This window comes from Lagenorhynchus albirostris, chromosome 20 (assembly GCF_949774975.1).
Source record: "Lagenorhynchus albirostris chromosome 20, mLagAlb1.1, whole genome shotgun sequence".
Taxonomy (NCBI): domain Eukaryota; kingdom Metazoa; phylum Chordata; class Mammalia; order Artiodactyla; family Delphinidae; genus Lagenorhynchus; species Lagenorhynchus albirostris.
This window is the reverse complement of record NC_083114.1, coordinates 38238951-38266646: the sequence shown is the minus strand read 5'-3', so window position 1 is coordinate 38266646 and position 27696 is coordinate 38238951. Positions and strand designations below refer to the sequence as shown.

Genomic DNA, 27696 nt, shown 5'->3' with positions numbered 1-27696 from the left:
AAAGCCCAGAGGCGTAGCCCAAGGTCTAAAACCTTAGGAATGATGTCAGTGGACAAAATGTTAAGAAGTAAAAGACACAAGACTCAAATGGACAGAGATTTCTGAAGCCAGGCTGCTCATTCCAAAAGAGGGCTTGTCAACCACAACCACTTCATGGAAAAATAGTTAAAAAGATCAACAGAATATGGACCCAAAACCGAAACATAAAGTCAGACCCTCCTTGGGACTTCCCTGGTGGCACAGTGGTTAAGAATCTGCCTGCCAATTCAGAGGACACAGGTTCGAGCCCTGGTCCTGGAAGATCCCACATGCTGCCAACTAAGCCCGTGCGCCACAACTGCTGAGCCTGCATGCTGAGCTCTGAGAAGCCCGCACACCACAACAAAGAGTGCCCACTCTCCACACTAGAGAAAGCCTGCACGCAGCAACAAAGACCCAATGCAGCCAATAAATAAATAATTTTAAAAATAAAAACACTTGGAGTTTAAAAAAAAAAATCAGACCCTCCTCACCACACCATAAAATCATTTTGCTCTCAGCATGTCATGCTCTTTCTCAAAAAGACCCCTTAGACCTGAAGACCCAGGAAAACAGAGAAAAGGGTTTCTCATGTCTGCCAGGTCTGTCCACAACAGCAGGGCCCCAAATTGATGCCAAGGGAGCCTGCCTCTCTTTCCAGAATTGAATCTTTCTTCCCAGATAGGAAACCACTACAGAACTGTTCTCCATTTTTCCACCTCACAACTATGATGACTGCCAGTAATATCCTCAACTGGTAAGTAAGAAAAAAACAAACCTTGAGAAATGAACAAGGTACCCATTTCCAACCAAGTATGATGATTCAAAAAAGTAAGATCAAATGCTATTTCTCACCAAACACAAAGGAAGACAATCAGCTAAACATATGTGAAACAGACAAGGGAACTTCACTGGTTTTCCTGAAATAGCAATGGTATATAACACTGAAGCCCACGGGCATCAAGCCCAGCTCTCTGAATCCCAACATATGTGTGTTACACGGCCTAGCCCAGTTCTTCAGAACAGAAACCTGATTAGCTGGTGGGCCCATTTCTTCCTTCACTTCAAAAGAGTTACCTAAGCTAACTCATACTAGACCTAAGGCTCTGTATATCCAGGAAGGTCAACTTAGCAGACTCTAAAGCATCTGAAAGGAACTAAAGTTTGCTTAATGTTAAAATATGTAAACTGTTAAGCCTTATTAATGATTGTAGGGGGACTTCCCTGGAGGTCCAGTGGTTAAGACTCAGCGTTTCGGGCTTCCCTGGTGGCGCAGTGGTTAAGAATCCACCTGCCAATACAGGGGACATGGGCTCGAGCCCTGGTCTGGAAAGATCCCACATGCCGTGGAGCAACTAAGCCTGTGCGCCACAACTACTGAGCCTGTGATCTAGAGCCTGTGAACAACTACTGAACCTGTGCACCACAACTACTGAAGCCCGCACGCCTAGAGCCCACGCTCCGCAACAAGAGAAGCCACCACAATGAGAAGCCCGTGCACCGCAACAAAGAGTAGCCCCCACTTGCCGCAACTAGAGAAAGCCCATGCGCAGCAATGAAGACCCAACACAGCCAAAAAAAGAAAAAAGAATCCTCCTGCCAATGCAGGGGACACGGGTTCGAGCCCTGGTCTGGGAAGATCCCACATGCCACAGAGCAACTAAGCCCATGTGCCACAACTACTGAGCCTGCGTTCTAGAGCCCGTGAGCCACAACTACTGAGCCTGCGTGCCACAACTACTGAAGCCCATGCTCCGCAACAAGAGAAGCCACTGCAATGAGAAGCCAGCACACCACAACGAAGAGCAGCCTCCGCTCGCTGCAACTAAAGAAAGCCCGCACACAGCAACGAAGAGCCAGCGCAGCCATACATACATACGTACATACATAAATAAATAAAAAGACTCTGCGCTTCCGCCACAGTGGGAGCAGGTTCTATCCCTGGTGAGGGAACTAAGATCCCACATGCCGTGCGGCATGGCCAAAAAAATAAATTAATTAAATAAAATTTAAAAATGATTGTAGGAGGTACTTTCTAGTAATAGCTGTGGGGAAGGTAAATGCTGAGAAGAGCAAAGAGAATCATGCCCAGAGGTTACTGTAAAAGCCCCAAATTATACAGCAAAGACTGCAGAGACTCGTAATTAACTCCAACAATAAGAAGGCAGGCATATACCTTCTGGCAAAAGACTGACATTTCTCATGGCTTCCAGGTCCTACCAATCAAAACAAGAGCACAAGCTAAAAATCCAAACTTATCCTTCCTCCCAACAGGGCGGACTTACTAAGGAGGTGCAGATCCATAGAAATCACAACTACCCTGGCCAGACTTATCAAGCTTCTCACAGCTGCGAGGCTGCCAGCAAGACTGGCACATAGTAAGCTGTGGAGAAGCTAACAAGAAAATCTAACAGCACCAAATCCTAAGCACTAAAAAAAAAAAATCACCAGTTCAATCTTACTGCTTCTCCTCCAAAAGCACAAAATATTCCATCTCAATTTCTCTTGTCTTCACTCTATTCCTATAAGGACAGGAACAAGACAGGAATCACTCCCATTTTACAGATTAAAAAACGGGGGAAGTATGAAGAAGACAAAATTGGCCCGCATCCCACAGCTGATGCTGGAGTCCTACATGGAATCTAAATGTTCACATTCTCTGTACAACATGCTGCCTCCTAACAGCAGTCAACCAAACGTTCATACATGAATACCTAGCTCTTCTCCAATTCATCAGAGAAAGCTCTTGGACCAAAAAATGTAATTCTCCAGTGCCCTGAACTAAGCTTCTTTGCAGAGCTACAGCCCAATTTGCTCTGCAGTAGAAATCTGTATTGTGCTTAGTGTGAGGGTTGGTCACAGAGCAGCCAATGACCATTAAATTCTGCTTCCAAATGCAAAAAACCGTATAATGTTATATGCCTTTTCCTCCTCCTAATCTATTAGACGTAGCAGCTAATTTCATGCCACACCTCCTATTTGGCGTCTCTGGAATCTTAGACCAAGTCCTGGTCAATATGGAACAAAGGCAAGACAAACCACAAGAAAACTAGCAATCTATCCTATGTCATTACCCACAGCTTCAATCCTGCCCTCCCCCCAGCTGATGAAAATTTCATCTACACTGGTTACATGGAGCATCGAATGCAGAGCCTACCACGAAATAGCTGCTTCAGCAGCCACACTTTTCCAGACCTGAGCTCCCAGCGTGAGTTCATTGGGAGGCAAATGTGGGAACATACATCTACCTGAAGGGGCAACACGCATCAACCTACTGATTTCCACAGGAAGTCTGGGTTTGGTCTGATCCCCAAGATAAGCCCCCGGCCCAGCTGTTCAGAAAAGGCAACAAAGTCAAACTGACCAAGGGAATTCCCTGGCGGTCCAGGGGTTAGGACTCTGCGCTTCCACTGCAGGGGGCACAGGTTCCATCCCTGGTCAGGGAACTGAGATTCCCCCGTGCCACATGGTAAAAACAAAAAGAAACAAACAAAAAAAACCTGACCCCACACTTTCCTCTTGAAGTACAAGTTCCTTTGAAAGGATGAGTGGTTTCCAGTCCAGATCACACCTTAGGACCGACTAGGGAGCTTTTTAAAAATCCAGTCTTGGCCCTCTGATCATTTCCCAAAGCTCCCCACGTGACTCTGGTGAACAGTAGTTCTCAATGTTTTTCAGCCTTGGGTTGTGGCTGCCAGTGCATCTCATGGATCCATCACATGAGCTGCATCAAAACCAATTCCAATCTTTCTAAGAACCCACTCAACAGTGCAAACCACAATGGCAGTTACCACAAGGGAAGTCTCATTTCATTGACATAAAAGTTGACAGCTTTTCTAAACCGATGTACAAATCTAACACTGGATATCGGAGAGCCGTCCACCCTTCACAAATGCAGGAAAAAAATGTCTAAGTTTGGAATTTTCATCAATTGGCCTAGAACTCATGTACTAATGTACATGAGTATACCTCGTACTTAGACTTCTCATGTGGGTTTGAGAGCAAGGCTATTTTCTATTCTCACAGTGGTCAGCATACAGGCTTGAGATACCAAGTATATCTAAGAAACCAACCAAGAAAACATTAAAACTTTGAACAGAGATGCCCAACTGACTGGTGGCCTACAACTACACAAGTCTGTCACATCATCTGCACGTGTGAGTGTGAAGGGGGTGCTGGTACACAGAAAGAATAAGCAAGGTGGTCAAACACAACACCAACTTTTTGCCCCAAAGGCTACACCTTTCCATCAAGCCCCCTGCCAGGGGTAATGGTAGACAGACACCTTGGAAAAACTTTAAAAGCTGGGACAGGGTGGGCGTGGGGTGGATGGTTTGGAATCATCGCCCAACTAGAGAGATGCTAACCAGCTGACAAGTGTCACCGCGCGAGTGAATTCTTAGAGTGAAGGCTGCTCCCACAATCAGCTCTAACCTAATGGGCAATGTCACCACCTTTCACCCCAAGTCTCCGCCTCCTTATGAAGACCATACCTTAAGAATTGTCAGGATCGTGTTAGCAGTAGAATAAAAGGGAAATGAAACAAGAAAAGGAAGTCGGTCAGCCAGCCCCACCGCCCCCCAGCCGGTCTCACCTCCCCGCGTCCAGCTCCCGGCCCGCAAAGCCTCCCACGTCTGTCAGGCTCGCAGCTGAAGCACCCAACTCTCCGGAAGGCCTCTTGCCGGCCCCATCCCCACCGCCGGAGCCACCGTTGCAGCTCTTCGTGCGGAAGAGGCGACTGAGGCGGACTTTGAGGGAGCTCTTCCGAGAAGGGCCCGCGAGCGGCCGGAGGGGCCCAGGAGGAGGCGGGGGTGGGGGAGGTTGCTGCTGCTCCCCTCTACTCAAGCGCCCTGGAGGGACCAAGTCCTGCACCAGGAAGGGCACCGGGGGTAACTCAGGGCCCGGGGGCTGCAGAAGAAGCCGGCCGCCCCCTCCTCCTCCGCGGCCCGGGCTGCTGAGCTCCTCTTCCGAGCAGCTGTTAGTCTCCAGGCTCTCGGCCTCCGACTCCAAGCCTTCCAGGACCAGCAGCGCGTCGCTCGTTTCCGTGGGGTCCTCCCCGGCCTGCGGGGCGGCAGCAGGCGGCTGGGGCTGCGGAGGGGGCGGCTGCGGGGGGCACGGGCACGGGCAGCAACCCCCGCCGACCGTCTTGACCCCGGGCCCCGCAGGCTGCCCGAGCCCCAGAGCCGCCAACTGCGCCTCTAGTCCAGCCGCCGGGCCCCAGGACCGCTCGAGCGCCAACCCCGGCGGCAGGGCCTTGGGGTCCAGGGCACAGCGGTGCCGAGGACACAGCAGTTCCGAGGGTCCCGGCTCCCGGGCCGCCTCCGTGTCCTCCTCCTCCGGCGGCCGACCCACGTTGCGGAACACCATCAGCTGAGGCGGCCGGGAGCCCCGCGGGCCCGGCCGCGCGAGGAAGGGTGGCGGCGCGGGGCCATGGCCCGGAGGCGGCGGCGGCGGGCCTGGCTCGGGGGCCGCCTCTCCATAGCCGAGCAGGCGGCTCAGGACGCGGTACGAAGCGGCCGCCGCCGCCGCCTCACCATCCCGGAGCTCGGCCCCCTGCATCGGGGAGAGGGAGGGAGGGCGGGCGGCTGGGAGCCGGGCTGGGGTGGGGACTAGGCCGGGCCCCTCCGGAGCCCCGCCCGCCGCGGCCCCCGGAACGACAGTGCTAACGGCCGCTGCGGCCTCTGCCTCATAGAGGGGGCGGGGGGCGCGCGGAGCCCAGCGCGAGCCCACCCTGCGCGGCGCCGCCGAGCACCGCCCCCAATGCGTCACTTCCGGGTGATGGTGGCCGCGCCTTCTCCCCCGGTCGTGCTCGCGCCGGCCTCTCCGAAAAGTGACGTTACGGGGGGCCTGGGCCGCTATTGGCCGTGAGCTGCTTCTCGCCTAGCCCTTAGTCCGGTACCCCGACCCTTGGTTTTTCACTTCCCGGGCCCTCTGGCCGAAGCCACCCTTCGGGATAAGGTGGGGTGGCCCTGGAAAGCTAGGTCTAGACCTGGGAGAGAGCTGCTGGCCTTGGGAGGACAGTACCTTTGGCTCTGGTCCCGCCTATGCCGCTTGCGATGTGTGACAGTGGCCAAGTTGTTTGTTCATTGACTAACTGTATCCCCGCCTTGGCATCCAGTGAATATTTATGGAATGACACATAAATAACATGTTCTAGACCCAGTGCTGTGCTGATAAATGTTGAACAGCCGACTGTCGGGAGAAAAGGGGAATGTATGCACATATATAGGTACATAAGGATGTGTAGCACAGAATTTACAAATAATAGTGTACATTTGCAGATTCCTTATAACTAATTTATTCTAACAGAATGCTTTCACTGATTTTTGCCCAACTGCTGTATGGGTAGCCAACCCGTGGTTTCAGTTGACTGGGGAATGTAATCACAACATGGATGTTGGTTGATGTCCTCTGTGTCAATGTAAGAGGAAAGTGAATAAACAAGACGTCTTACCTGTCAATTATGGGAGTGACTTCTTTGCTGAATAAGAAAACAGTTTTCAAATACTGAAAGAATACTTCCTCAAGTTTTGTGCAATACAGAATGTAATGGCTACAAACATAACACATTCACTTAAAATCTGAATTATTTACATTTTCTCATCACTTTCTTAAATCTAGATTATCGACAAAACAATCAAGTCCCTATTTGTATCGTCTGCCGATTTCTCTGGTGTAAATCCTCCCACAAAGGCTGATTTCAATCTACCATCTTGACTTTACTGAACACAGAGCATACTATTATGCAGTAGTTTCATACTATTATGTAGCAGATACAATAACACAAATAACCTCAAGAGCACAGGTAAATAATAATAGTAAAATTATTAGGAAGTGATGAGTTTTGAGAATGTATTACCTTTGTTTTTAATATATTTAATGTTTGTATAATTTTTAACAGTTGGCTGTGTTTAGCAACTGGCTTGTAGGGAATTCCCTGGCAGTCCAATAGTTAGGACTCTATGCTCTCACTGCTGAAGGCCGGGGTTCAAGCCAAAAAAAAACCCCAAAAACCAACTGGCTTGCAAAATTTATTCCACGCCCCCTGCAGTGGGAGTGCAAAGTCTTAACCACTGGACCACCAGGGAAGTCCCAAAATTTCTGAAATTTTAACAGTTGGCTTTCACAAGCCTGTATGAGCCAGTTCCACAGTACCACTAGACCTCAGTTTTCTCATCTGCAAAATAGGGATAAGGATTGCTGCTTTGCTTACTTGCAGGAATGTTGTGAAGGTCAAGTAAGTTCAAGCTTGTGTAGAGGAGGTGTGACTGGAGGCAGGGAGACCAGTTAGGAAACCATTGCAATCTTCCCATGAAGAGATGTCGAGGAATGCAAAGGATAAGGAGGAAGGATCAGCCAGCAGAATTTAGCAACTTTAGTACCTGAAGGTGCATTTAGGGGAAGATGATCCAGGGTCTGCTATGAGTTCTACAGCCAGAGAGAACTTTTAAAAAAATATTTACTTATTTAGCTGCATCAGGTCTTAGTTGCAGCATGTGGGATCCTTAGCCACAGGCATGTGAACTCCTAGCTGCATCATATGGGATCCAGTTCCCTGAACAAGGATCGAACTCGGGCCCCCTGCATTGGGAGCATGGAGTCTTAGCCACTGGACCACCAGGGAAGTCCCCAGAGAGAACCTTTTAAAATGAATATTCACCAATAGCCTGTGATTATAACCCTTCATGGTTTCCCACTGTTCTTAGGCTAAAGACAAAACTCCTTAAGGAGGCCTATGGGGTCCTGTGTCATCAGACCCCCGCCTCTCTGGTCTCATCTCCCACCAGGTTCCACCTTGTTTTCTCTGCCCTCCTGTTCCACTAGCCCTGTGTCAGGCTCAAAAACATGGCCATTGCATAAGCGATTCCCTTTTCTTTAAAGGCTTTTTCCCTCCCTTTTTGCTTCATAAACTCCTACTCATCCTTCAAATTAAGCTTCTCTCTACCTCAGGGAAATCTCCATGCCTGGGAACTTCCTCCTCACTGAGCTCCAAGACCACTCCTTTGTTGCACTTAATTGCACAGGTGTGATTTGTTCTCTATCTGCGAGGTTATTTGATTAAAGTCTGTCTTCCCTATTAAGCTGTTAGCTCTGTGAGGGCAGGGGCCTCGTCTGCTTTCTGCCCATCATGGACTCTCCAATGCCAAGGACTGCCTGGCACGGAGTAGGCCCTTGATACATAAGCATGGAACGATTGCTCCATCCTTGTAAGAAGCTCCTGATACAAATTCATCTCTAATTCTGCACAACAGAATTAATAACCTCCCTTGCCCATGAAAAAACTGAAGAGTTCCTTACCTAAGGTCATACAGTTCAAAAAGGTGAAGTGGAATTCAAAACAAGCTCTGACTCCAAAGATTATATTTTCTACCCTCTCTCCAATACCTTATAGGTGTTACTTAGGTTTCTGGAGAAAAGAAGAGAAATTGCTATAGGACCATAGCACACCGGAGGCCTAAGAAGACCACCCAAGATCCTGGCTGTCTCTGGAAAACTCTGGCTCCAGAACAGGTTACCCCCGCGAATGCAAGGTCTGTAAGCTCCACAGCGCCCTCTGCTGTCCAGATACTTTCCTGGCCCCAGAGGGAGGCAGACCATGTCGGCCGCCTGGGGTATCTCCACCTGCCCTGAGCACACAGAGCACAGGGGAACACACACAGGCTCTTCCTGAGGCAGGGCAAGGAATGCTGCCTTTCTCCATTTCCTTAAATGTCCAGACCTGTAGTTCCTGGAAAAAATGTTGAAAATTAAGCTCCAAGCAAAGGAAGTGTATCCTTGTATGAGCTGGATTTGTTGGGTAGGTTTTACGTCTACATATACCTGTTTCCTGAGGGCTATATAAGTGGTCCCTGCAGTGGTAGAACCCTAGCTTAAAAGGTTTGCAAAGAACAATTCAGAGAATCTAAACCAGTCTTGAGTTCACTCAATCGTTCAGCAATGGGCTAGGCTTCAGTGATGAATGAGACAGGCATGGTCTCTGCCCCTCTAGAGCTTGCCATCTAGTTTTGAGTCCTAGTCATGCCATTTCCTGGACATATTACCAAGAGCAAATAATTAAACATCTTTGAACCTGTGTTTCATTTGTAAAAATAGGTCAATAATAATCCCCCCTTGATAGAGCTGTTGTAGGGATTAAATGAAAACTTACAGGGCAAATGCTACAGCACTATTCAAACATAAGTTATTATTATGAAAAGCTTCTTGGGGGAAAAAACAACTGACTATTATGTCTTCACCCAAGGTGTTCTGTTGGCCCTGGACTAACAGTAACCAGTAATAATACCAAGAACGTGGAACGGAGCACTTGCTCACCCCACCCCACCCCCTACCATCCCCCTTTCTGTTGGCACACAGGAATCAGAGAGGCAATGGATGTGTGGATGTGTGATAGAGGTCTGACCCCAGACCACTCGCTGGCTTTGTGGCCTTGAGGAGGTCACTTAGCTGACATTTGGTTTTAGTTTTCATTTCCTTCTCTATTAGAGGAAGGTCTGGGATATAGGCACTCTTAGTTCTGACATCATAGGGATTCTGTGGAGGTTTGTCCTCTAGCCCCCATCTCTTCCTCCACCCCTTACGTTCCCAGTGAAGGTTCCAAAGCAGAACTATTGCTTGCAGAGGCCACCAGTAAAGCAAGAGAAGTTTTTAGCCACCACCACCCAGCCCTCCCTACATAAACTCAGAGATCTAGGACATCAGAGGTTTTAGAAGCGGGGATGGGGGCAAAGTGAGAAGGAGAGAAACTAACAGATAGCACATGCACATGGGGCCAAATCACTGGGCGAGCGATCAGCGATGGGAAAGTGGTGGAAGAGGGAGGGAGAGGAAGGCAGGGGCTTTGTTCCGTGGCTGACTTCAAGAATCCATACCCTTCTGGATCCGAGGAGGCTGCCTCAGACAGTGCTAACTCTGAGCTTTCCAGTTATTGTGTCCGACAGAGGGAAGGATGTGAGGGGTAAGAAGACCTGGAAGAGCAAGAGAGGTTAGCCATGGTTTTCATGAAGAAAGGAAGAAGACAGGGCTTAGAATGACAAAATGAAGGTGGAAGAAGCAGAAGCAAAACTGTTCATTCTCTTCCCCCCTCCCCACCATGACCCCCTTACTCCGGGCAGTGGTTAACTCTGTGATGCAGGAGAGGGCGGGCTTCCCTGGCTGGGGAGGTGGAGACCTGGTGGAGGCTCCTGCTCTGTCAAGAGCAACAGTGTGGTCCTAGGGATGTCCCTTTACCTCTCCGGGCTATAGTTAGGTCTTCTTGAGGTCTCTAAGGATGAATAACAGGGTGATGGTGGGGGTTTGATGGGGCAGTGTAGGGGAATCAGAGCTCTGGGTTTGAGTCTCAACTCAAATGAAGCAGCTATGTGATCTTGGGTGAGTCTCTGAGCCTCACTGTCTGCATCTGTGAAATGGGGATAAGAATATTCAGCATAGGTGGGTTGGGGAAGAGTCACTGAGATAACGCACGTGAAAAACACTTTGTAAACTGCCACAGTCTGTACAAATATCAATTATGGTTCTATTGGGCTCTCTTGGGACTTCCCTGGTGGTCCAATGGTTAAGACTCTGCACTCTCCATGCAGGGGTCCTGGGTTCAATCCCTGGTCAGGGAATTTGACCCCACGTGCCGCAACTAAGAGGCCGCATGCCGCAGCTAAGACCTGGCGCAGCCAGATAAATAAATAAATACATATTTTTTAAAAACCTACACTTATTGGGCTCTCTTGCCCACCCCTCGCCAACCCCAATCTCAAATTCCAGTTCAGCAGCATGGTGTCGGGGGTACAGGCAGCTAGAGCAGATTGCCAGGAGCTGCAGCTTGGCCCTTTATCATGGCCGTGGAAATTGCTGCCAGGAGGCTGAGTGGAGCAGAGGGGTGGAGAGAGGGGCACAGGCTCATCTGTGGTTGCTATGGCGTCCCATCCCGGATTTGCCCATCTCTCCTAATGGAGCAAAGGGCAGAGGGAGGGAGGGAGGAAGAGAGAGAACGGCTGGTCCCTTCTATCTCTCCCTGGAGCAGATGTAGGGTGGGGAGCGAGGGGAGGGAGCCTAGATATTGGATAAGAGGGGGAGGGAAGAGTGGTGTGCCAGGATTAAAAGGGTTTGCGATGGGGGGCCACACTGAGAGAGCAGGGAACAGAGCCCTCATGCCTACGTCCAGAAGCCAGCTGATGACGTTAAAGAGAAGAGAAAAACAAGTAAGACAGCCTGAGCATGAGAGAGAGGAAGAGGGGAAGAGAGAAAGCAAGGATCGGAGGCGTGCAAGCAGGCAGCCCCAGACTGCGGCCAGCCTCTGCCTGGGATCTCCTGAACCTCCAATACCCCGGGCAGCCTGGACCCCAGGGTCCCTGAGAGCTGCCCCAAGGATGGGCACCAGGGCAGTGGTCATGCCTCCTCCTGTGTGGGGGCTGCTGAGCTGCTCTTTCCTCTGTGGCTGGGCTCTGGGGGGTCCAAGGCTCCTCCGCTCTCTTCCCGCGCTGTCCTCCCAAGTCAAGCCAGGATCTGTACCCATGTGGGTGCCCCCGGAGGGGGCTGAGGCAGCCCTAGCTTTTCTCTACTCTGGAGATGCCCAACAGCTATCGGGGGCTAATTGCAGTGAGCGCTATGAAGCCCATGGGGCAGGAGCCAGACCAGGGCTCCCCCCAATCCTATGGAGGGCAGCGGGCACCATTACGCAGGCTGCCAATTTCCTCAACATGCTGCTACAAGCCAACGACATCCGGGAGTCCAGCGTGGAGGAGGATGTGGAGTGGTACCAGGCACTGGTCCGCAGCGTGGCCGAGGGGGACCCAAGGGCATACCGGGCTTTGCTGACCTTTAACCCTCCACTGGGGGCCAGCCACCTGCAGCTGGCCCTGCAGGCCACCCGGATGGGGGAGGAGACCATCCTTCAGGACTTGTCCGGGAGCAGGGTGCAGAAGGAGAGCCCAACCGGGGCCCTAGACACCCCTGACCTGCAGAAGCGGGTGCTGACCAACGACCTAGGGAGCCTTGGCAGCCCCAAGTGGCCACAGGGGGATGGATATGTGGGGGACTTGCAGCACGTGAGGCTGTCTCCTCCCTTCCTGGAATGCCAGGAGGGCCGGCTCCGTCCGGGCTGGCTTATCACACTCTCAGCGGCCTTCTATGGACTCAAGCCAGACCTCAGCCCGGAGATCAGGTAAGTGGTTTTTGTGCAGGGTTTGACGCTGTTGTGGATTTGTGGGGTGGGGGGGCCCAAGTCCAGCCAGCTGTGCATAGGCCATTTGGTATGCACATGTGTGGGGGACACAGATGTGTGTACTTGCATTCAGCTGTGTATATCTGCAGTTGACCCTGGGAATCTGTAACTGTGTGTTAACATATACAGGTGTGTGTATGTACTACATATAAATCACTCCATTTACAAGTAGGCATACACGTGTGTGTGTACAGATGTGTGGACATAGCTGGGCATAGGTCCTGGCCTCCAGGTCTGAGTAGTGGGTACAGGGCAGGAGAGGGCTTGGTGCGGGAGACAGTGGCAATCCATGCGCTGGCTTCTCAGAGGAGTCAGATGGGCGCTTCGGGAATGAAATTCGAGGCTCCCTAGCAATATACAGCTGTAGAAGGCGGCTTCTGCAAAGGAAGGGGAACGCTTGCGGGGAGGCTTGGCACCATTGCCTCTTCTGCCCAGGAGCTGGCCAGATCCCCAGGGTCACTCCCAATGGCTGTATTCTTATATCAAGTCCTGACCCCGATAGCCTATGATACTCCTCAAATAACTGACTGCCTCCCTCAGCTGGAGTAAAGAGGTGATTGGGAGCCATGATGGGAAGGAGGGAGCAGATGGATAGTGTACCACAAGGCATTCAACAATCAACGTTGTTTTCCCAGCTCTGTGTCCCCATTCATTGTCCCCGGCAGAGTTCCTCTCCTGGCCACAGGCAGCCTGGCTCCTTGCCAGCTCTCTCCCCATTCAGCCCAGAGCAGGGGTTGAGAGCCCTTGGGCCAGGCAGCTCTGACTCTGGGCCCCTCTATTCCATATCTCCTTTGCTGTGATCAGTTCAGACCTGGTTTGGGCAGAGTGAGGGGGTGGGTAATAGCTGCACTTTGCGCGCGCGCACGTGTGTGTGTGTGTGTGTGTGTGTGTGTGTGTATATACATGCAGTGGGGAAGTGTGAATATCCCTTTCAGAAAGATCATCAGAGCCGCAGCTCCTGTATGTCTCACCACCTCCCTTTCCCATTGATAGAAATCAAGAAATGCTAGGATGTTGAAAACCTGAGGGATGGGGGAGTGGGGGCAGGGAAAAACCTAGGGGGAGGAGGATTGTTGCTGCAGAGACAGCGAGGGTTAATATCACTGGAGAAATGGCGTGCGTGTGTGCCCTCTCTGAAGTTTGTAGAGCTTGCATTGCCTCATAGTCTGAGGTCCAAGGGCACACGTCCACCTTGGCATCCTTCACTGTACCCCTAACTGCCAATTCACTGCCTTAGGGGGCAGGTGCAGATGGACGTAGATCTTCAGAGTGTGGACATCAATCAGTGTGCCAGCGGCCCGGGCTGGTACTCTAACACACACCTGTGTGATCTCAACAGCACCCAGGTAAGGACACAGAGGGTGGGGGTTCTGGTGTCCTGCCTCCCTCCCCTTTCCCATCACTGCCATCAGGAGCAGCTGACAAAGGCACACCACCCTCTCCGGCTTCAAGGAAGTCCCTACTGATAAGATAGATAGAGATGAGATACCAGGCTTTTTAAGAGTGAGGACACATACAGCCTAGCCCCATCCCCCACCCGAGACAGCCACCTTCATTCCTTTGCGTTCTCAGTGTGCTTCCCTGTCTGCTCTCCCTTCTGGTACTGGGTGCTCCAGGATCCCTTCCCAGGACCGCCTCCTGAGCCTCTATTAATTGTCCCCTTTCCTTCTCCTGAATCACATTCTCCATGTCAACAGAGCTCTGGGCTCCTTCTGACCCACAAAGGATGCTCTGTTGGGTGTTTGTTGAAATAAGTAGAATTGCTGGTTGGGGTGTAGGAGGAGACTAACCAGAGAAGGAACTTGAAGAGCTCTGGGACTGGTAAAGGTGATGGAACCCAGGTGAGATGCTGGCAAAATCAAAGCCGTGGATGCAGGAGAATCTGGATAATGGAAAGCAATGGTTGATAACCCTGCAAGCCCAGTACTGGGAAACTGGCAGGTCAGTGAACTAATCCGCTCCACAGTTACACTGACTGCATGCTTGTTCCTCAGCTGAACCAAAGCCAAGGGGAGCCCTGCAGCCTGCTGGGAGGTATGGTGGGTTTGGGCATCTGTTGCTCTTCAGGGCTCATGTGTTTGGAGCTATCCGTCCAGGGATGGATAAGGGCTCCCATTGTCCAGTGCACTTTTCAACACAGCCACATTCGTGTCTCTGGGTATGTATTTGTCTATGGCAGGAACAGAACGTTTTCCAGTGGTCTGAGTAAGAGGGGAAGCTGGGCCACGATTTCAGAAGCACCTTCTAGGGGCTGGATATGTAATCTTCCTTCCTTTGCCCCACTGCGGTCTGTTCCCAGCCACTCCCTACAGTAGGTCTGGCCTCATCCAAGGGCTCATCTTCCCTGCCTGGCTCTGAGGTCTGCTCTGTCCCCTGCTGGGCAAACATCAATGGGTGGAGGTGGAATAAAGAGCTGGCCTTGGCATCCCACCAGCCTGGCATTAGCCTGGCATTAGGGTTGGGGAGAGCAGCCCTGCGCCAAAGCCAGATGGCCCTGATGGAGGAAGCTGCTCCTCCATGGGGGCCTTTTCAACCCACCCGTGTGCCAAAGAGGGAGGCTGATGGGGACCCTTGAAGCAGGATGTAGGCACACAGGTGTGGTTGAGCTCAGATGTCTCCCTGCTCCCACCTCCCCAGCACCTTGCTCTAGCATCAGCTGGGCACTGGGAAACGGGACCTGTGAAGCTCCTGTCAGGGCCAGTCTGAATAAAAGGGTGATCCATCTGCATACTCTTTGCCTGGAGGTCTCTTTGAGAAGAGAGGCAATGGTGGGGGCACAGTAGGGTTTCCAGGGATGGAAGGCTTCCCAAGGGCTGGGGTGGCTTTCTGGTGGGGCTCCCCAGTGTAGACCCAGGGGCCATGGATAGGAAGGTAAATGCGCCCTCCATCTCTTCCCAGGAGGGAAAGCCTCATATAAATACCGAGTGTGTTTGTCATCCCCACAGTGTGTCCCCCTGGAGAGTCAGGGCTTTGTCCTTGGCCACTACCTCTGCCGCTGCCGACCCGGCTTCTATGGGACAAGCAGCTCCGGGGGTATGTAACTATGCGGAATGCCAGGAAGGTGTTTTACAGGCTGGGCTGATTGGAGGGGGGCATCTGGGGAAGAAAGGCAGGTTGGGGTGAGACACTGGGAGAAAACTCATGGAGCAAGGGAAGAACGTCGAGAGAAGCAGGAGAGGCAGGCAGGGTCCAATTTGGGGGTGTCTGTTCCTTCCGAGAATGAGCTTATAACATGGCAGTCCGATGCAAGCTGACCTCGCAGTGAGTCCTAGCCTGGCATCGCCTCTTCCTGTAACCCTGCCTTCCCCTGAAAGTACCCACTTCTTCATTCCTACCCATCCTGACGCTACCCCAAGGGCCACAGACCATAAGAGGGCAGGGAGAGAGCTGTGGGGACCATTGGGAGAGAAGGCTGGGGTCTCAGGTTGTCCCAGCCATGCCCCTCTCCCTGCACACATCCTGTTCTTTATAGGCTCTGAGGAGGGTGCTGCCCAGCCTACCGGGCAATTCGGGTCCCCACAAGGCAGCTCCGGGAGGCTGCTGCGGTGCCAACCATGTGCTGAGGGCTGCTCCAGCTGCCTGGATGCCACGCCGTGCCTGGTGGAGGAAGCCCCCGCGCTGCGGGCAGTGGTGCTGGCCTCTCAGACGTGCTGCATGCTGGCCGTCTTCCTGAGCATGCTGGTCTCCTATCGCTGCCGCCAGACCAAGGCAAGGAAGGCCCCACATCTCTCTTCTACACACGTGTCCTACCCATCCTGAGTCTCTAGCGTCAACCGGAGACCACAGACTACCTAAGACCAGAACTTGAGAGAAATGGGTTCTGGCCCTGATTCTTAATCTAACTCACTATGTGACATGAGGCGAGTGACCTCACCATCTTAGACCTGTTTCCTCACCTGCTCAATGAAGGCATTGGGCTCGATTCAAAACACTGTGTAGGCACTAGGGGAAGTGATCTGCCCCCTCAGACATGTAAATAAAATGACAGCACAGCAAAACAGGGGCCAGGATAGAGGTGTCAGTTGCTGTGGCAGCTCAGAGAGGGGACCCAGTCACCCTGCCCGAGATGGCGTGGGAAGACTTTCTGGAGAACATGACATTTGAGCCAAAGTTGACGGTCAATTGACAGAGAAGCGAGTTTCCAGACAAGGAGGCAGTCTGACCCAAAGCTTGGAGGAAAGCCTGAGATCCCTTCTACCTCCAGCAACCTCTGATTCTAGCCCAGGTCTGCAGCAAGGCCCAGGCTGGGACTGGGAGGGGCATGGGCCTGCGGTGGCAGGAGCTATATGAAAACTTTGCCTTAGCCAGGCTTAGTGCCAGTGGAGCTAAGAGCCTGTGGTGAGAGTGGCTGTGGATGGAGAGGGCAGAGCTAATGTTACAGGGTGAAGCTTTAGCTTCAGGGCCATGGGGTGACCCCTCAAACAGGCCTGAGACCCTCCTGTACCATCCTCCAGGCTCTGTCCTCTTGCTGCCCTGCTTACATACCTCTCTCTTTCCTGGGTTCACAGAGGATCCGGGCATCTGGAGTGGTACTGCTGGAAACCATCCTTTTTGGATCCCTGCTGCTCTACTTCCCTGTGAGTCTGTGGCCAGAGGCTGACCGCACCTCCCAGGATCCCCCATAGTCCCAACCTGGTACCCTCCAAGCCCCAGAATCCTTCCTCTCTGCCCTGTTGGGGGGATTCAGAGACCTCAAAATCCTCCAACTCATACCCACAAATGACAGGCTGGTCTAGTGAGCTCTGGAACCAAACAGCCAGGCTTAAAAGGAGCTCTATGACCTGCTGTGTGACTTAGGACAAGTTACCTAACCTCTCTGATAACAAAGCTACTCCTTTGCAGAATGGAGGTGATGATGCCTCTAGGAAAAGGCGGTTAGGAGGATCAGCAATGTGTTTAGCATAGGCCTGGCACCCAGTGGAAGTGCAGTGGAGAGCAACTGTTTTTGCCCCTTCCCCACCAGGTCTTCATCCTGTACTTCAAGCCCAGTGTATTCCGCTGCATCGCCCTCCGCTGGGTCCGGCTGCTGGGTTTTGCCAGTGTCTACGGCACTATTATACTCAAGCTTTATAGGTAGGGTCTGGGGCAGAGCTTGCTCTCACGCTGCTCACTCCAGGCTACCCCAGCTCATTCATGGAATGAAGTTCTTCACAGCCAGACCCCTACCAGCTCTACTCCTCTGTGCCCCCAAGGCCTGCTCCCATCACTATGGCCCTCCCCTCCATGTAACTTTTTGGGGGGTAAGAGGAGGCGGTGAACCATGGAAGGGATGGGAGGACAGGGATGTGCGGCGGGGAGGGAAGCAATGGCCAGGGGCATCTCCCCTCCCTGCATCCACCAGCCACACTCTGACCCTTGTAGAGTGCTCCAGCTGTTTCTGTCTCGAACGGCCCAGCGGGGCCCCCACCTGAGCAGTGGGCGGCTGCTGCAGCGTCTGGGGCTGCTTCTGCTGCTGGTGCTGGGCTTCCTGGCTGTATGGACAGCGGGGATCCTGGAGCAAGGCAGTCAGCACGCGTCCCTGGTGGCGCGAGGCCACACCCACACAGGCCGCCACTTCTACCTCTGCCACCACGACCGCTGGGACTACATCATGGTTGTGGGTGAGCTGCTTCCACTGAGCCCAGCCTCACTCTGGTCCCCCTCCCTGTACCTCCAGGGGTCCTCCTGCCTTGTACCTGGACCCCTGGACCGGGGTCCCCCCAGCACGGCCTACAGAGAAAGGGGTGCATGGCTGCTGAGGTGGTACCCGGCTCTCCTTATTTCCCCGCAGCTGAGATGCTGCTCCTGTGCTGGGGCAGCTTCCTCTGCTACGCCACCCGGGCTGTTCCCTCAGCCTTGCATGAGCCGCGGTACATGGGCATCGCACTGCACAACGAGCTGCTGCTTTCTGCTGCCTTCCACGCAGCCAGGTGAGGGCGGGCCCTCCTACCCACCACGGCTCCCACCCTAAGAACACTCCTCACCTCTCCCAGGGGAGGGTACCCCCGTCCCACAGCCCTCCTTGCAACACCTACGACGCCTCAGCAAGGAGGAGGAGGGCCCCCACCTGTAGCTCTCTCCCTACCCCACAGATACCCTTCCTGTAACCCATGTCTCACCCAACACCCGAGAAGAGGAAGCGTGCTCCACTCCTAACTCCTCTCCCATTCCACACGCCTCCCCCCCCGACTCTCCTCCACATACAGGCTCCATTCTCACTGCCTTCTTCCCCCTCACACCCCAACCGTCCTTGCAGCGGGCCTGCTATGAGTGTCCACAAGGATCTGGCCCTGTGGTGAAGGTAGAATCAACCCACAGGGTGGTCCATAACAGAGTTAAGTGCTATAAGCAGCCGGAGAAGGCAAGCTGGAGTAGTCCGGGAGGGCTTCTCAGAGGTGGAGATTAACGTGAGCCCTGAGGTGGGAGGGCAGGAAGAAGGAAGAGTGCCCTCCTCACTGCACGGAGCACCTCCAGGAGATCAGGGTGGGGGCTGGGGAGGACAGCCACTGAAACAGGTGAGAGGAAAGAGGCCACTCCCACCTGTAGCTAACCATCTCCTTCCCACCTCACCCTCAGGTTTGTACTGGTTCCCTCCCTGCACCCAGACTGGACGCTCCTCCTCTTCTTCTTTCACACCCACAGCACAGTCACCGCCACACTGGCTCTGATCTTCATCCCTAAGGTGAGGTCTTCCCCTGGTCTCAATGTGAGGGAGACGCAGCCCCTTTGCCAGGGGCACTGTGGAGCTGCTATGCCCATAGCACCCTCTCCAGGCCAGGGTGAGAATGACACCCTGGGCCCTGAGGGATGTGGGCCCTAAGCAAGGAGCCCACTTAGGAGTCACAGAAGGAATCTCCGTCTCCAATCCCTGGGCAAGGGAAATAACAGCTAGAGCTGGGACTTCCCTGGTGGCGCAGTGGTTAAGAACCCGCCTGCCAATGCAGGGGACACGGGTTTGAGCCCTGGTCCCGGAGGATCCCACATGCCGCGGAGCAACTAAGCCCGTGTGCCACAACTACTGAGACTGCGCTCTGAGAAGCCCATGCACCGCAACGGAGAGTAGCACCCGCTCTCCGCAACTAGAGAAAGCCCACACGCAGCAATGAAGACCCAACACAGCCAATAAATAAATCAATAATTAAAAAATAATAATAAAAAACACTTGGAGTTTAAAAAAAAAAGAGCTAGAGCTGAAGGGAGTCCTTGTAATACAACTGGAAGGTTGGGAGACTCTGAAAATCAACTCAGAAGCAGTTACAGAAAGATAGGTGGGGGGGGGTAGCCGAAGGACATGGCTAGGAATTGTGGGGGCAGGGCATTGAGACCCCTGGTCTCTGAGCTAGAGAAAATCAGGAAGGAGAGGGAACAATACTCCTTGGACCCCCAGAGTCAGAGAGGGGGTGAAGATTTATGGAGTAAATACATATGCCACGGGGCAGGGAGCCAAGGTGAGTCTTTTTCCTGATCATGCCCACCACCATGGCCAGTTCCGGAAGCCAGGGGCTCCTCCCCGAGAGGAGATCTTGGATGAGGTGTACGAGGACGAGCTGGACCTGCAGCGCTCAGGCTCCTACCTGAACAGCAGCATCGCCTCAGCCTGGAGCGAGCACAGCCTGGACCCTGGAGACATTCGGGTAGGTGCTGCCCTCCCCACCTCCTCTTGATGCTACTTAGGGACTGGGCAGGGGGCACAGCTGCCCTGCCACCCGGGCTGTGTGCCACTGCAGGTCCCCTCTCCTCCCCATAGCTTTTCCTCTAAGACCCGGCTCCCTCTCTTCTCCACCACTGCCCTAAGCTGCTTCCCCTGACTCTACTCAAAGGAGGCCACACAGTGGATAGACCGCCCCCACCCTGCAAAACCCCAGAACCCAGATTCCTGAGGCCCACTTGGCATGGTAGAGGCAGAACCATGAGTGGAGCTCAAATCCCCTGTGTCTCCTGTGTCCTCCACTCCCACTCAGCAGGGCCACCATGAGGGGCAGCCTAAGAAGCCCCTCAGTCCCCAACATACCAGGTAGTTAGTGACCCTAGGGCCATTGGGGCTGGGTAATTCAGGCAGTGAGTGGCTACCAGGCATTTCCACATCAGGATCCCCTTTCCCTGGCCCCAGCAGTGTTAGAGAAAGGAAGTTCTTCCTGAGTCTTACATCAGGAGAGCATCCTTACCTTATTTTTCTGCTTAAGAATATCATTATAGTCACAGAAACCCTAATGAGAGGCTCAGAGAGTAGGAAATAAAGAGACCTGGCAGTAAAGCCCTTTGTCTTATAGAACCTGCATGTGGGAACAGTCCCAGGAAGCCATTGTGTCCATCCCTCCACCTCCCCTGGGGCCCCCTCCACACCTTACTTGTTTACATCCCCCAATTCCTTCCTTGCCTCAACTGCCTTTGCCTCTCTTTCCCCCGTATCCTCCTCATCCTCTGAGCTCTGCCTGCCCTGCCGCCTGCCCCCTGGGGATAGGCTGAACTGAGACCCCAATCCAGCAGGCAGGCCAAAGAGTGGAGGCACACTGCCACAGAGACACCATCCTTGACCCTCCAGTATGGGGCGCAGCAGCCCATGTACCTCCCCTACGCTGGCTGCGGGGAGAGATCCGAAGTACAAAAGACTTTCAAAGCCCCATCCCGTCACTTACACCTGAATATGGCAGTTTTCACGCCCACTGGTCCCACCACCAATCTCATATAATCCTCTTAAGGAAGTGAACACTAGGCAGCCAGTCTTCCTTACTTTATTGAAGCAGAGGCTCAGAGAGGGCAAGAAAATAGCCTGAAGGCACATGATGGGTCAGCAGCCTCAAACCCAGGTTTCCCGTCTCCCAAGCTGGAGACTTCCCACCAGACCACAGTGCCCAGAGAAGTCAGTGGTGCGCTGAGGCCTCGGAGCTAAGCGGGTCGGGCTCGGGAACTAGGTTGTTGGCCCTGCAGGACGGAGAGGTGAATCCTGAGTTTTAAAAGCTGGGAAGAGACACAGCTTGGTGGGAGAGAGATCCCCCAGAGAAAATGGTCTGAGCAAGGGCTGAGGGGCAGAGCAGCGCCGCCAGGGGATGGAGAGCTTGGCCCTCACCGCCAGCTCTGCACCCCCGGCCCCCCCCACCCCGCCCCCAGGACGAGCTGAAGAAGCTCTACGCCCAGCTCGAGGTCCACAAGACCAAGGAAATGGCCGCTAACAACCCGCACCTGCGCAAAAAGCAAGGCAGCTGGCGCCAGGCCCTGGGCCGCTCCTTCATGAAGTACCTGGCCGAGTTCCCCGAGGCCCTGACCCGCCAGCACTCCCGGGACTCGGGCTCCCCGGCCCGCGGCAGCCTGTCCGGGGGCTCCTCCCGCCGCCGGCTGCTCAGCGCCAGGCTGCCCAGCGCCAGCCTCCGGGAGCCCGCCGCGCCGCCGGGTCTGCGCAAGTCCAGTAGCACCTGCGAGCAGGACCGCGCTCCCCGCGGGGAGCAGTACCCGCCTCTGCTCGACTCGCTGCTGAGGAGGAAGCTGGCCAGGAAGGGCCCGCAATCCGAGAGCCGCGAGTCGGCGGCAGGGCCGCCCGCGCTGAGCTTCAGGTCGGCCAGCGCCCACAATCTGACAGTGGGAGAGCGGCTGCCCTGTGCCCGGCCCGCCTCGCTGCACAAGTCGCTGAGCGTCGTGGCTGACTCCAGGGAAAAGGCCCTGCTCGAGGCCAGCCAGGCCTACCTGGAGGAGACCTACCAGCGGGCGAGGGAGCGCGAGGAGAAAAGGAAGGCAGAGGCCGCCCTGGCCAGCCCGGCGCGGAGGCCCTCGGCCTGGAGGCTGGAGCGAGCCCGAGCGACTACCCTGTCGGCCCCACCTTCCCCGGCCAAGAGGAGCAGCGTGGACAGCTCCCACGCCTCCAGAAAGCTGCGCGAGGAGGCCGCGAGAAGGCTGCCCCACCCGCCCGTCCAGCACCAGATCTCCACACCCATCATGGCCACGTCCGGGGTGGGCCTGGGGGAGCCAGGGATGCTGTCTCCCACCTCCACCTTATCTCTGGCTCTGCTGCCAGCTCCCGTCCCTGCCCTGGCACCCATCCCAGTACCCCCACAAAGCCCCAGCCTGCTCACCTACATCTGCCCCTGGGAGAATGCAGAACTGCCATCAAAGAAAGAAAATGTGGCTCAGGAAGGCCCCCCGGGGCCAGAGCGAGGCCACCACTCTCCCGCCCCAGGTCAGGCCAGGCTCTGGAGGGCCCTCTCTATAGCAGTAGACAAGAGGGGGGCTGGGGAGAATGGGATGGACACGGAGGACAGGTGTCTCCAGGGGGAAGCTGATGAGGATGAGGACAGGCCCAAGGTCTTCTCTAAATCTAAATCCCACAGCCTCAAGACCCCTGTTCAGCAGGGTTCCATGCGTAGCCTGGGACTGGCTATCAAAGCTCTGACCCGTTCTCGGAGCACATACAGAGAGAAGGAGAGCGGGGAAGGATGTCCTGAGAAGGAAGAGAAGGGCCGAGCTTTGGGAGAGGGTGTGGGGGCATGTCCCAGATCTCCCAGGTCAGGCCGCCCCAAGGCGGTGAGTAAGCAGGCCGCGCTTGCCCCCTGTGATGACGAGGAGTCCCTCCAGAACCAACAGAACGCTCACACAAGCAGAATGCTCCAAGTCTGTCACCAGGAGGGCAGCAGGGAACAAGCAGACAGAGGCAGGAGGCCATCCCAGGGTCTAGGGGAGGGGCAGGTTGCAAAAGCAGGTAAAACAGGGCCTGCCACACTGAGGCAAGTCAGGCAGGGCACCGTTAGGGACAAAAATGTTAAGCAAGCAAAAGAAGCCCCTGGGGGGTGGCGGGAACTGCCCAAAGCTGGCCTCCGGCCCCTGGGCAGTGCTGACCAGAGGGTGATAGATGTATGCCCCTGGGAAGTCACCGAGTCAGAAACGTGTCAGCCTGACAGTAGCAACAAGGCCGAAATCTGCCCCTGGGAGGTGAGTGGAGTCCCTGAGGAGGTGGCACTGAGGCAAGATCTAGATGCCTCCCAAGATGAGAGGGGGAAAGCCTCAGAAAAATCAAAACCCAAAGATGTGGTTGCCATTGCTCAGAAAAAGCCAGAGAGACTGGTCAGGGGACAGGAGGCAGTGTGTCCCTGGGAGAGTGCCGATCCTGGGGGTCTGTCCCCTCGGTCAGCACCTCAGGACTCTGACAGAACCAAGGGCAGGTCTGACACAGTGGGCAGTGTGGAGCCTAGACAGGTAGAGACACGACCGTGGGAAGCCGCTGGCCCAGGAGCTTGTACATCTGACATCACCAAGGCAGGGCTCTGTCCCTGGGAGGCAAGTGAAGGAGGAGAGAATGAGAAACCGTCCCCGGAGGGAGTAAAGAAGCTCCCCCAGGCAAAGCAGAAAACTCCCAAGAAAGCAGTCTTCTTGGAAGAACAGAAACTGGGTGAAGGGTTGGAATCTCTTTGTCAGTGGGAAAGGACAGATTTCCGGGGCCCCTCAGCAGTCTCTACTCAGGCCCCGGGAACCTCCGGGTGCTCGGGGAGTCTGGGCAGTAGCGTCACTGAGGCGTGTCCATGGGAGGCAGGAGATGCTCCTGCTATCGGGAAAGCAGAGATTTGTCCCTGGGAGCTGGGTGATGAGGTAGTAGGGAAGGAAATGATGAGTCAGAGGACAGGTGGAGAACCTCTCCAGGAAAAGGGAAAAACCTCCAGAAAAGGGAGCTTTGGAGAGACGTGGGAACAAACTGGGAAAGCAGTGCAGAAATGCAGTCAACAGCAGGAGTCCGTGTGTCCCTGGGAGAGCACAACCCCTGGGCACTCCAGCCCACATCTAGAAAACTCCTCATCCAAAGCTGGTGGCCAACTCCTCAGCAAGGGAGGAAGCAGAGCAGCGCAGGTATGTCCACGGGAAGATCTCAGGTCAGAGGCAAAGGAAGCAACACCTGCCAAGGCAGAAATCTGTCCCTGGGAGGTGAATGAAAGAACGACAGAGGACTGGATGTCGGGACAGGCACCAAAAGGAGAATCTCAAAAGGACAAGGAGAAGATGCCTGGAACATCAGGAATCAAAGATAGCACAACTTGGGAAAAGCCTGAGGGACAGATGCAAAAGCTGGAAGCAGTCTGTCCCTGGGAGAGGGTGGACCCTGGAAGCTTCTCCCCGCAACCTGGTCCTCGAGACACAGATAGACCCAAAGCCACTTTCCAGATGTCAGGCAGTACGGGAAGCAAAACTGCTGAGATCTGTCCCTGGGACGCGGAGGAAATCCTGCCTGCTGAGAAGGCAGAGATCTGTCCCTGGGAGGTGAGTGCTGGAGCAGGGGAGAAAAGGGCTTTGGGAACTGAGGCCATTAGGCAATTTCCAAATGATACAGGAAGGGCTTCTGCAGATTCTGGACCTGAAGAGATAGCTGTTACTGCTCCAAAGAAGCCAGAGAGGCAGGCCTGGGAGCGGGAGGTGGCCTGCCCCTGGGAGAGCTTGGATCCGGGGGGATCCTCTCGGCATTCAGACACTCTGGGCACCGACAGACCAAAAGCTGGGCTCCAGGTATTGGACCGTGTGGGGTGCAGGCCAGCTGAGGTGTGTCCCTGGGAAGCAGAGGGAGCGCCTACCAGTGAAAAAGCCAAGATCTGTCCCTGGGAGGTGGATGAAGGAGCCCCCGGGAAGGAATCGGAACAAGAGATGGGGACTGATTCCATGGGGCAGAGGGAGAAAACTCTAGAAGAGGGGAGACTCACCTCCCTGGGAGAAGACATATCAAAATGGGAGACAAAACTGAGTCAAGAACAGGAAGCTATGTGTCCTTGGGAGAAGGACTTGAGGACACCCTCTGCTCAGGCCGAGGTCTCAGACTCGTCCAGCAGCGGGAGTAGCAGAGTGGCAGAGGGGCACTCCTTGGAAGTGAGTGATGAAGCAGCACAGAAAGGGGACCTGACACAAGACCCAAAGATGGGCTCCTTCCCAGAACAAGCAGAAGTCACTGCTGAACACGGGGAGAAAGCAAGCAATGAGCTACGACCTATCTGTCTACAGGAGAGTGTGGCCCCGGCGGGCTCTTTCTCCCACCCAGACAGTCACGGCCCTGACCAACCGAAAGCCGGTGCTCAGACACTGCTCGGCGTTGGGGGCAGGCTTGCTGAGCTCTGCCCGTGGGATGCTCCTGCCATGGATGCTCCCAAACCTGACAGCGGCGCCAAAGCTGAGACCTGTCCCTGTGAGGTGACTGAAAGAATCCCTGAGGAAGGGGTGTCAAGACAGGATGGAGAAGGGGAGCCTCAAGAGGAGGAGAAAGCCCCAGAAAAACCAGAGCACAAAGTTGTGGCCGTTCAGGCAAACTCAGAGAGTGCAGATGGGAAACAGGAGGCTGTGTGTCCCCAGGAGAGTCAAGATTGTGGGGGTCTGTCTCCACAACCAGCCCCACAAGCTTCTGACAGAAGCAAAGAAAGTTCCGAGGCAGCAGGCAGCATGGGGGCCAGAGTAGCAGAAGTGTGTCCATGGGAAGCAGAAGAGTCTCCCTCTGAAAAGAAAACAGAAATCTGCCCTTGGGAGGTGAGTCAAGGAGCAGCAGAGAAAGGGGGACTGGAACAAGAGTTGGACAGAGAATCTCAAGGGCAAGGAGAGATGTTCCTGCAAAAGGCAGGATCTGGAGGGACTGAAGAACACTTTTCAGAAGAAGTAAAAGTCAACAGAGAGCGAGAGATGGTCTGTCCTTGGGAAGGCACAAGGTCAGAAGGGCTCTCCCCCGAGCCAGATGCTCCAGACACGGACGAACCCAAAGTCGGTCCCCACAGAGCAAGCAGTATGGGGAGCAGGATGGCAGAGCTGTGTCAATGGGAAGTCACAGATCCAGAAGGAAATAAAATAAAGGGGACCATGGCAGACATCGATATATGTCTTTGGGAGGTAACTGGAGCCCCATCTGACGAATCTGGCCTCCTGGCTTTAACAGAAACTCAGACAGAAAAACTCTGCCCCACAGCCCCTGAGAACCCACCATGCCTTTTAGTCCACAGACCTCTGGGTGGCTTCCTTCCAGAAGGCAAAAGCCCCTGCCCCAAAGTGAGCAAGCCAGCCAGTACTTTTACTCCGGAAGGTGTCAGAGAACTCCAAGTACCTTCAGAACTTGGGCCGAGGACCAGCTTAGTCCCAGAGCCAACTCTCCAGGAAGCTAAGGCTCAGGAGTCTTCCTCCTTAACCGAAGACCAAGGAGAAGTAGCTTCTAAAGCTCAACACGAAGAACTCACCCCTCCAGCTGTCTATCCTTGGGACTAGGAGTAACAACTCCATCAGGTGAGGTGAAACATTGGGTGGCTATCTTTTCGAAGCCAAAGTCCTTTCCAAGTCCTAGGTGTTTCCAAAAAATGGAATCAAACACACTTGGCCACTTTCTCTCTCCAAGGTGGACAGAAGTCAACTCATTCCAAGACAAATTGTACAAAAAGGGTTTTGCTCGGACCGCAAAAGTTAATCCCATCCCCTCTTTACTTCCAACTCTTCTTCCTGCTCCAGAGAACAAGGGCTGGACCTTCCACTTCTAATGAATCCTCCCATCCAGCTAGAATACTCAACACAAGCTGTCTGTGACAGGACACTCACTTGTAAAGCCAATGTTAGCGATAAAGGCAAGTCAGCTGTGCCCAGCCCACATTTTCTCAAAAGGAGACCCATTCTTCTGTGAAGTCTACAAAGGACATTTTTTGGGAAGAAACTAAACCACGCAAGGCATTGGCAACATAGGGGCTGAGGAAGGTCACCATAGGAAGCTTAGAAGCCACTTATTCAAGTTCAAAGATAAATCAGGGGGAAAACTTAAATGGCTCAAAAGAGGTGCCTGAAATGCCTCAAAGATCCTGTCATTTTGACTTTGGATCTCCAGGTTCTGCTTTATTCTCTCGTACCTGCCCTGCTTGACTGCTGAAGTACAGAGAATCAAGCACACTTACGTCAACATCTGGCATCTAAAGCAACATCAGAGACAGAGAGCATAAAGGGAAAGGCAATTGCTCCAGTTTAAGCCCAGTTTAAGAAGTATGACTCTTACAAGCCTTTTCAGATGGCCTTCCCTCCTTCCTGCCCCATCTTTTGCCAATCTGCAGAGTTCACCCCACTGCCTCATTCTCCTAGCCTTTCAGTGCTGTCATCAAAGGGACCCCTCTCTGTTGTCAAATGCAACTGGAGCCAGGGGGAATTTCTGGTTCCAATGCAAGAACCACTCCAAATCACTTGCTCAGTAACAGGAGGCCCACATCAGTCTCTTTCCCGAGAAGCCCGAGAAAGAAAGGAGGTCCTGTTTACAGCTAGCACTTTAACTGCCCTCAGAAAGAGTAGTGCTATGAGGCAGGTTAGAGGCCCGAGGGCCAGGGAAAGGGCATCGTGTAAATACAAAGCCTCCTTTCTTAGGGAGCTCTCTCTCGTTCTTAGCTCGGCTCAATTCTCTCAAGTCAATTCAGGCTACCCTTACTTAAGTGGTCCTAGATAACAGAGTGCTGGAATTAAGTGATACTACCAGAGGGGAATGAGGAAGGAGAAAAACGTTGGTCACAGACGTCCCAGGA

General features: G+C 53.9%; 2 protein-coding genes and 1 long non-coding RNA gene across 5 annotated transcripts in view; 1 reads left to right on the top strand and 2 right to left on the bottom strand.

The window, feature by feature from the left end:
* Window positions 1–5588, bottom strand: part of SOCS7 (suppressor of cytokine signaling 7) — a 33051-nt gene extending 27463 nt beyond the window's left edge. For all 3 annotated transcript variants that reach the window (XM_060134035.1, XM_060134033.1, XM_060134034.1), the window contains exon 1: window positions 4613–5588. In XM_060134035.1, the coding sequence (XP_059990018.1) occupies window positions 4613–5577 (965 nt within the window). In that variant the 5' untranslated portion in view covers window positions 5578–5588. The remainder of the gene's footprint in view (window positions 1–4612) is intronic.
* Window positions 5589–11378: 5790 nt separating this feature from the next.
* On the top strand, window positions 11379–26413 carry GPR179 (G protein-coupled receptor 179). The gene is made up of 11 exons (XM_060134807.1): window positions 11379–12172; window positions 13470–13578; window positions 15178–15265; window positions 15705–15940; window positions 16741–16809; window positions 17196–17305; window positions 17594–17832; window positions 18003–18141; window positions 18788–18893; window positions 19699–19845; window positions 21320–26413. Exons 1-11 carry the CDS (start codon window positions 11379–11381, stop codon window positions 26411–26413), a joined length of 7131 nt encoding a protein of 2376 aa, XP_059990790.1.
* LOC132511564 (uncharacterized) lies at window positions 20928–21588 on the bottom strand. Its single transcript, XR_009537644.1, has 2 exons — window positions 21449–21588; window positions 20928–21133 (listed from the first exon to the last, which is right to left on the bottom strand). It is a non-coding gene; the product is annotated as an uncharacterized LOC132511564 (long non-coding RNA).
* Window positions 26414–27696: the final 1283 nt, after the last annotated feature.

What these genes read in the sequence shown, in the direction of transcription:
- GPR179 (XM_060134807.1), top strand. Translation starts at nt 11,379, where the DNA reads ATGGGCACCAGGGCAGTGGTCATGCCTCCTCCTGTGTGGGGGCTGCTG. An exon ending in ATTATACTCAAGCTTTATAG is followed by an intron (nt 17,306 to 17,593) that starts GTAGGGTCTGGG and finishes TGACCCTTGTAG; the next exon opens with AGTGCTCCAGCTGTTTCTGT. An exon ending in GCTGCCTTCCACGCAGCCAG is followed by an intron (nt 18,142 to 18,787) that starts GTGAGGGCGGGC and finishes CCTCACCCTCAG; the next exon opens with GTTTGTACTGGTTCCCTCCC.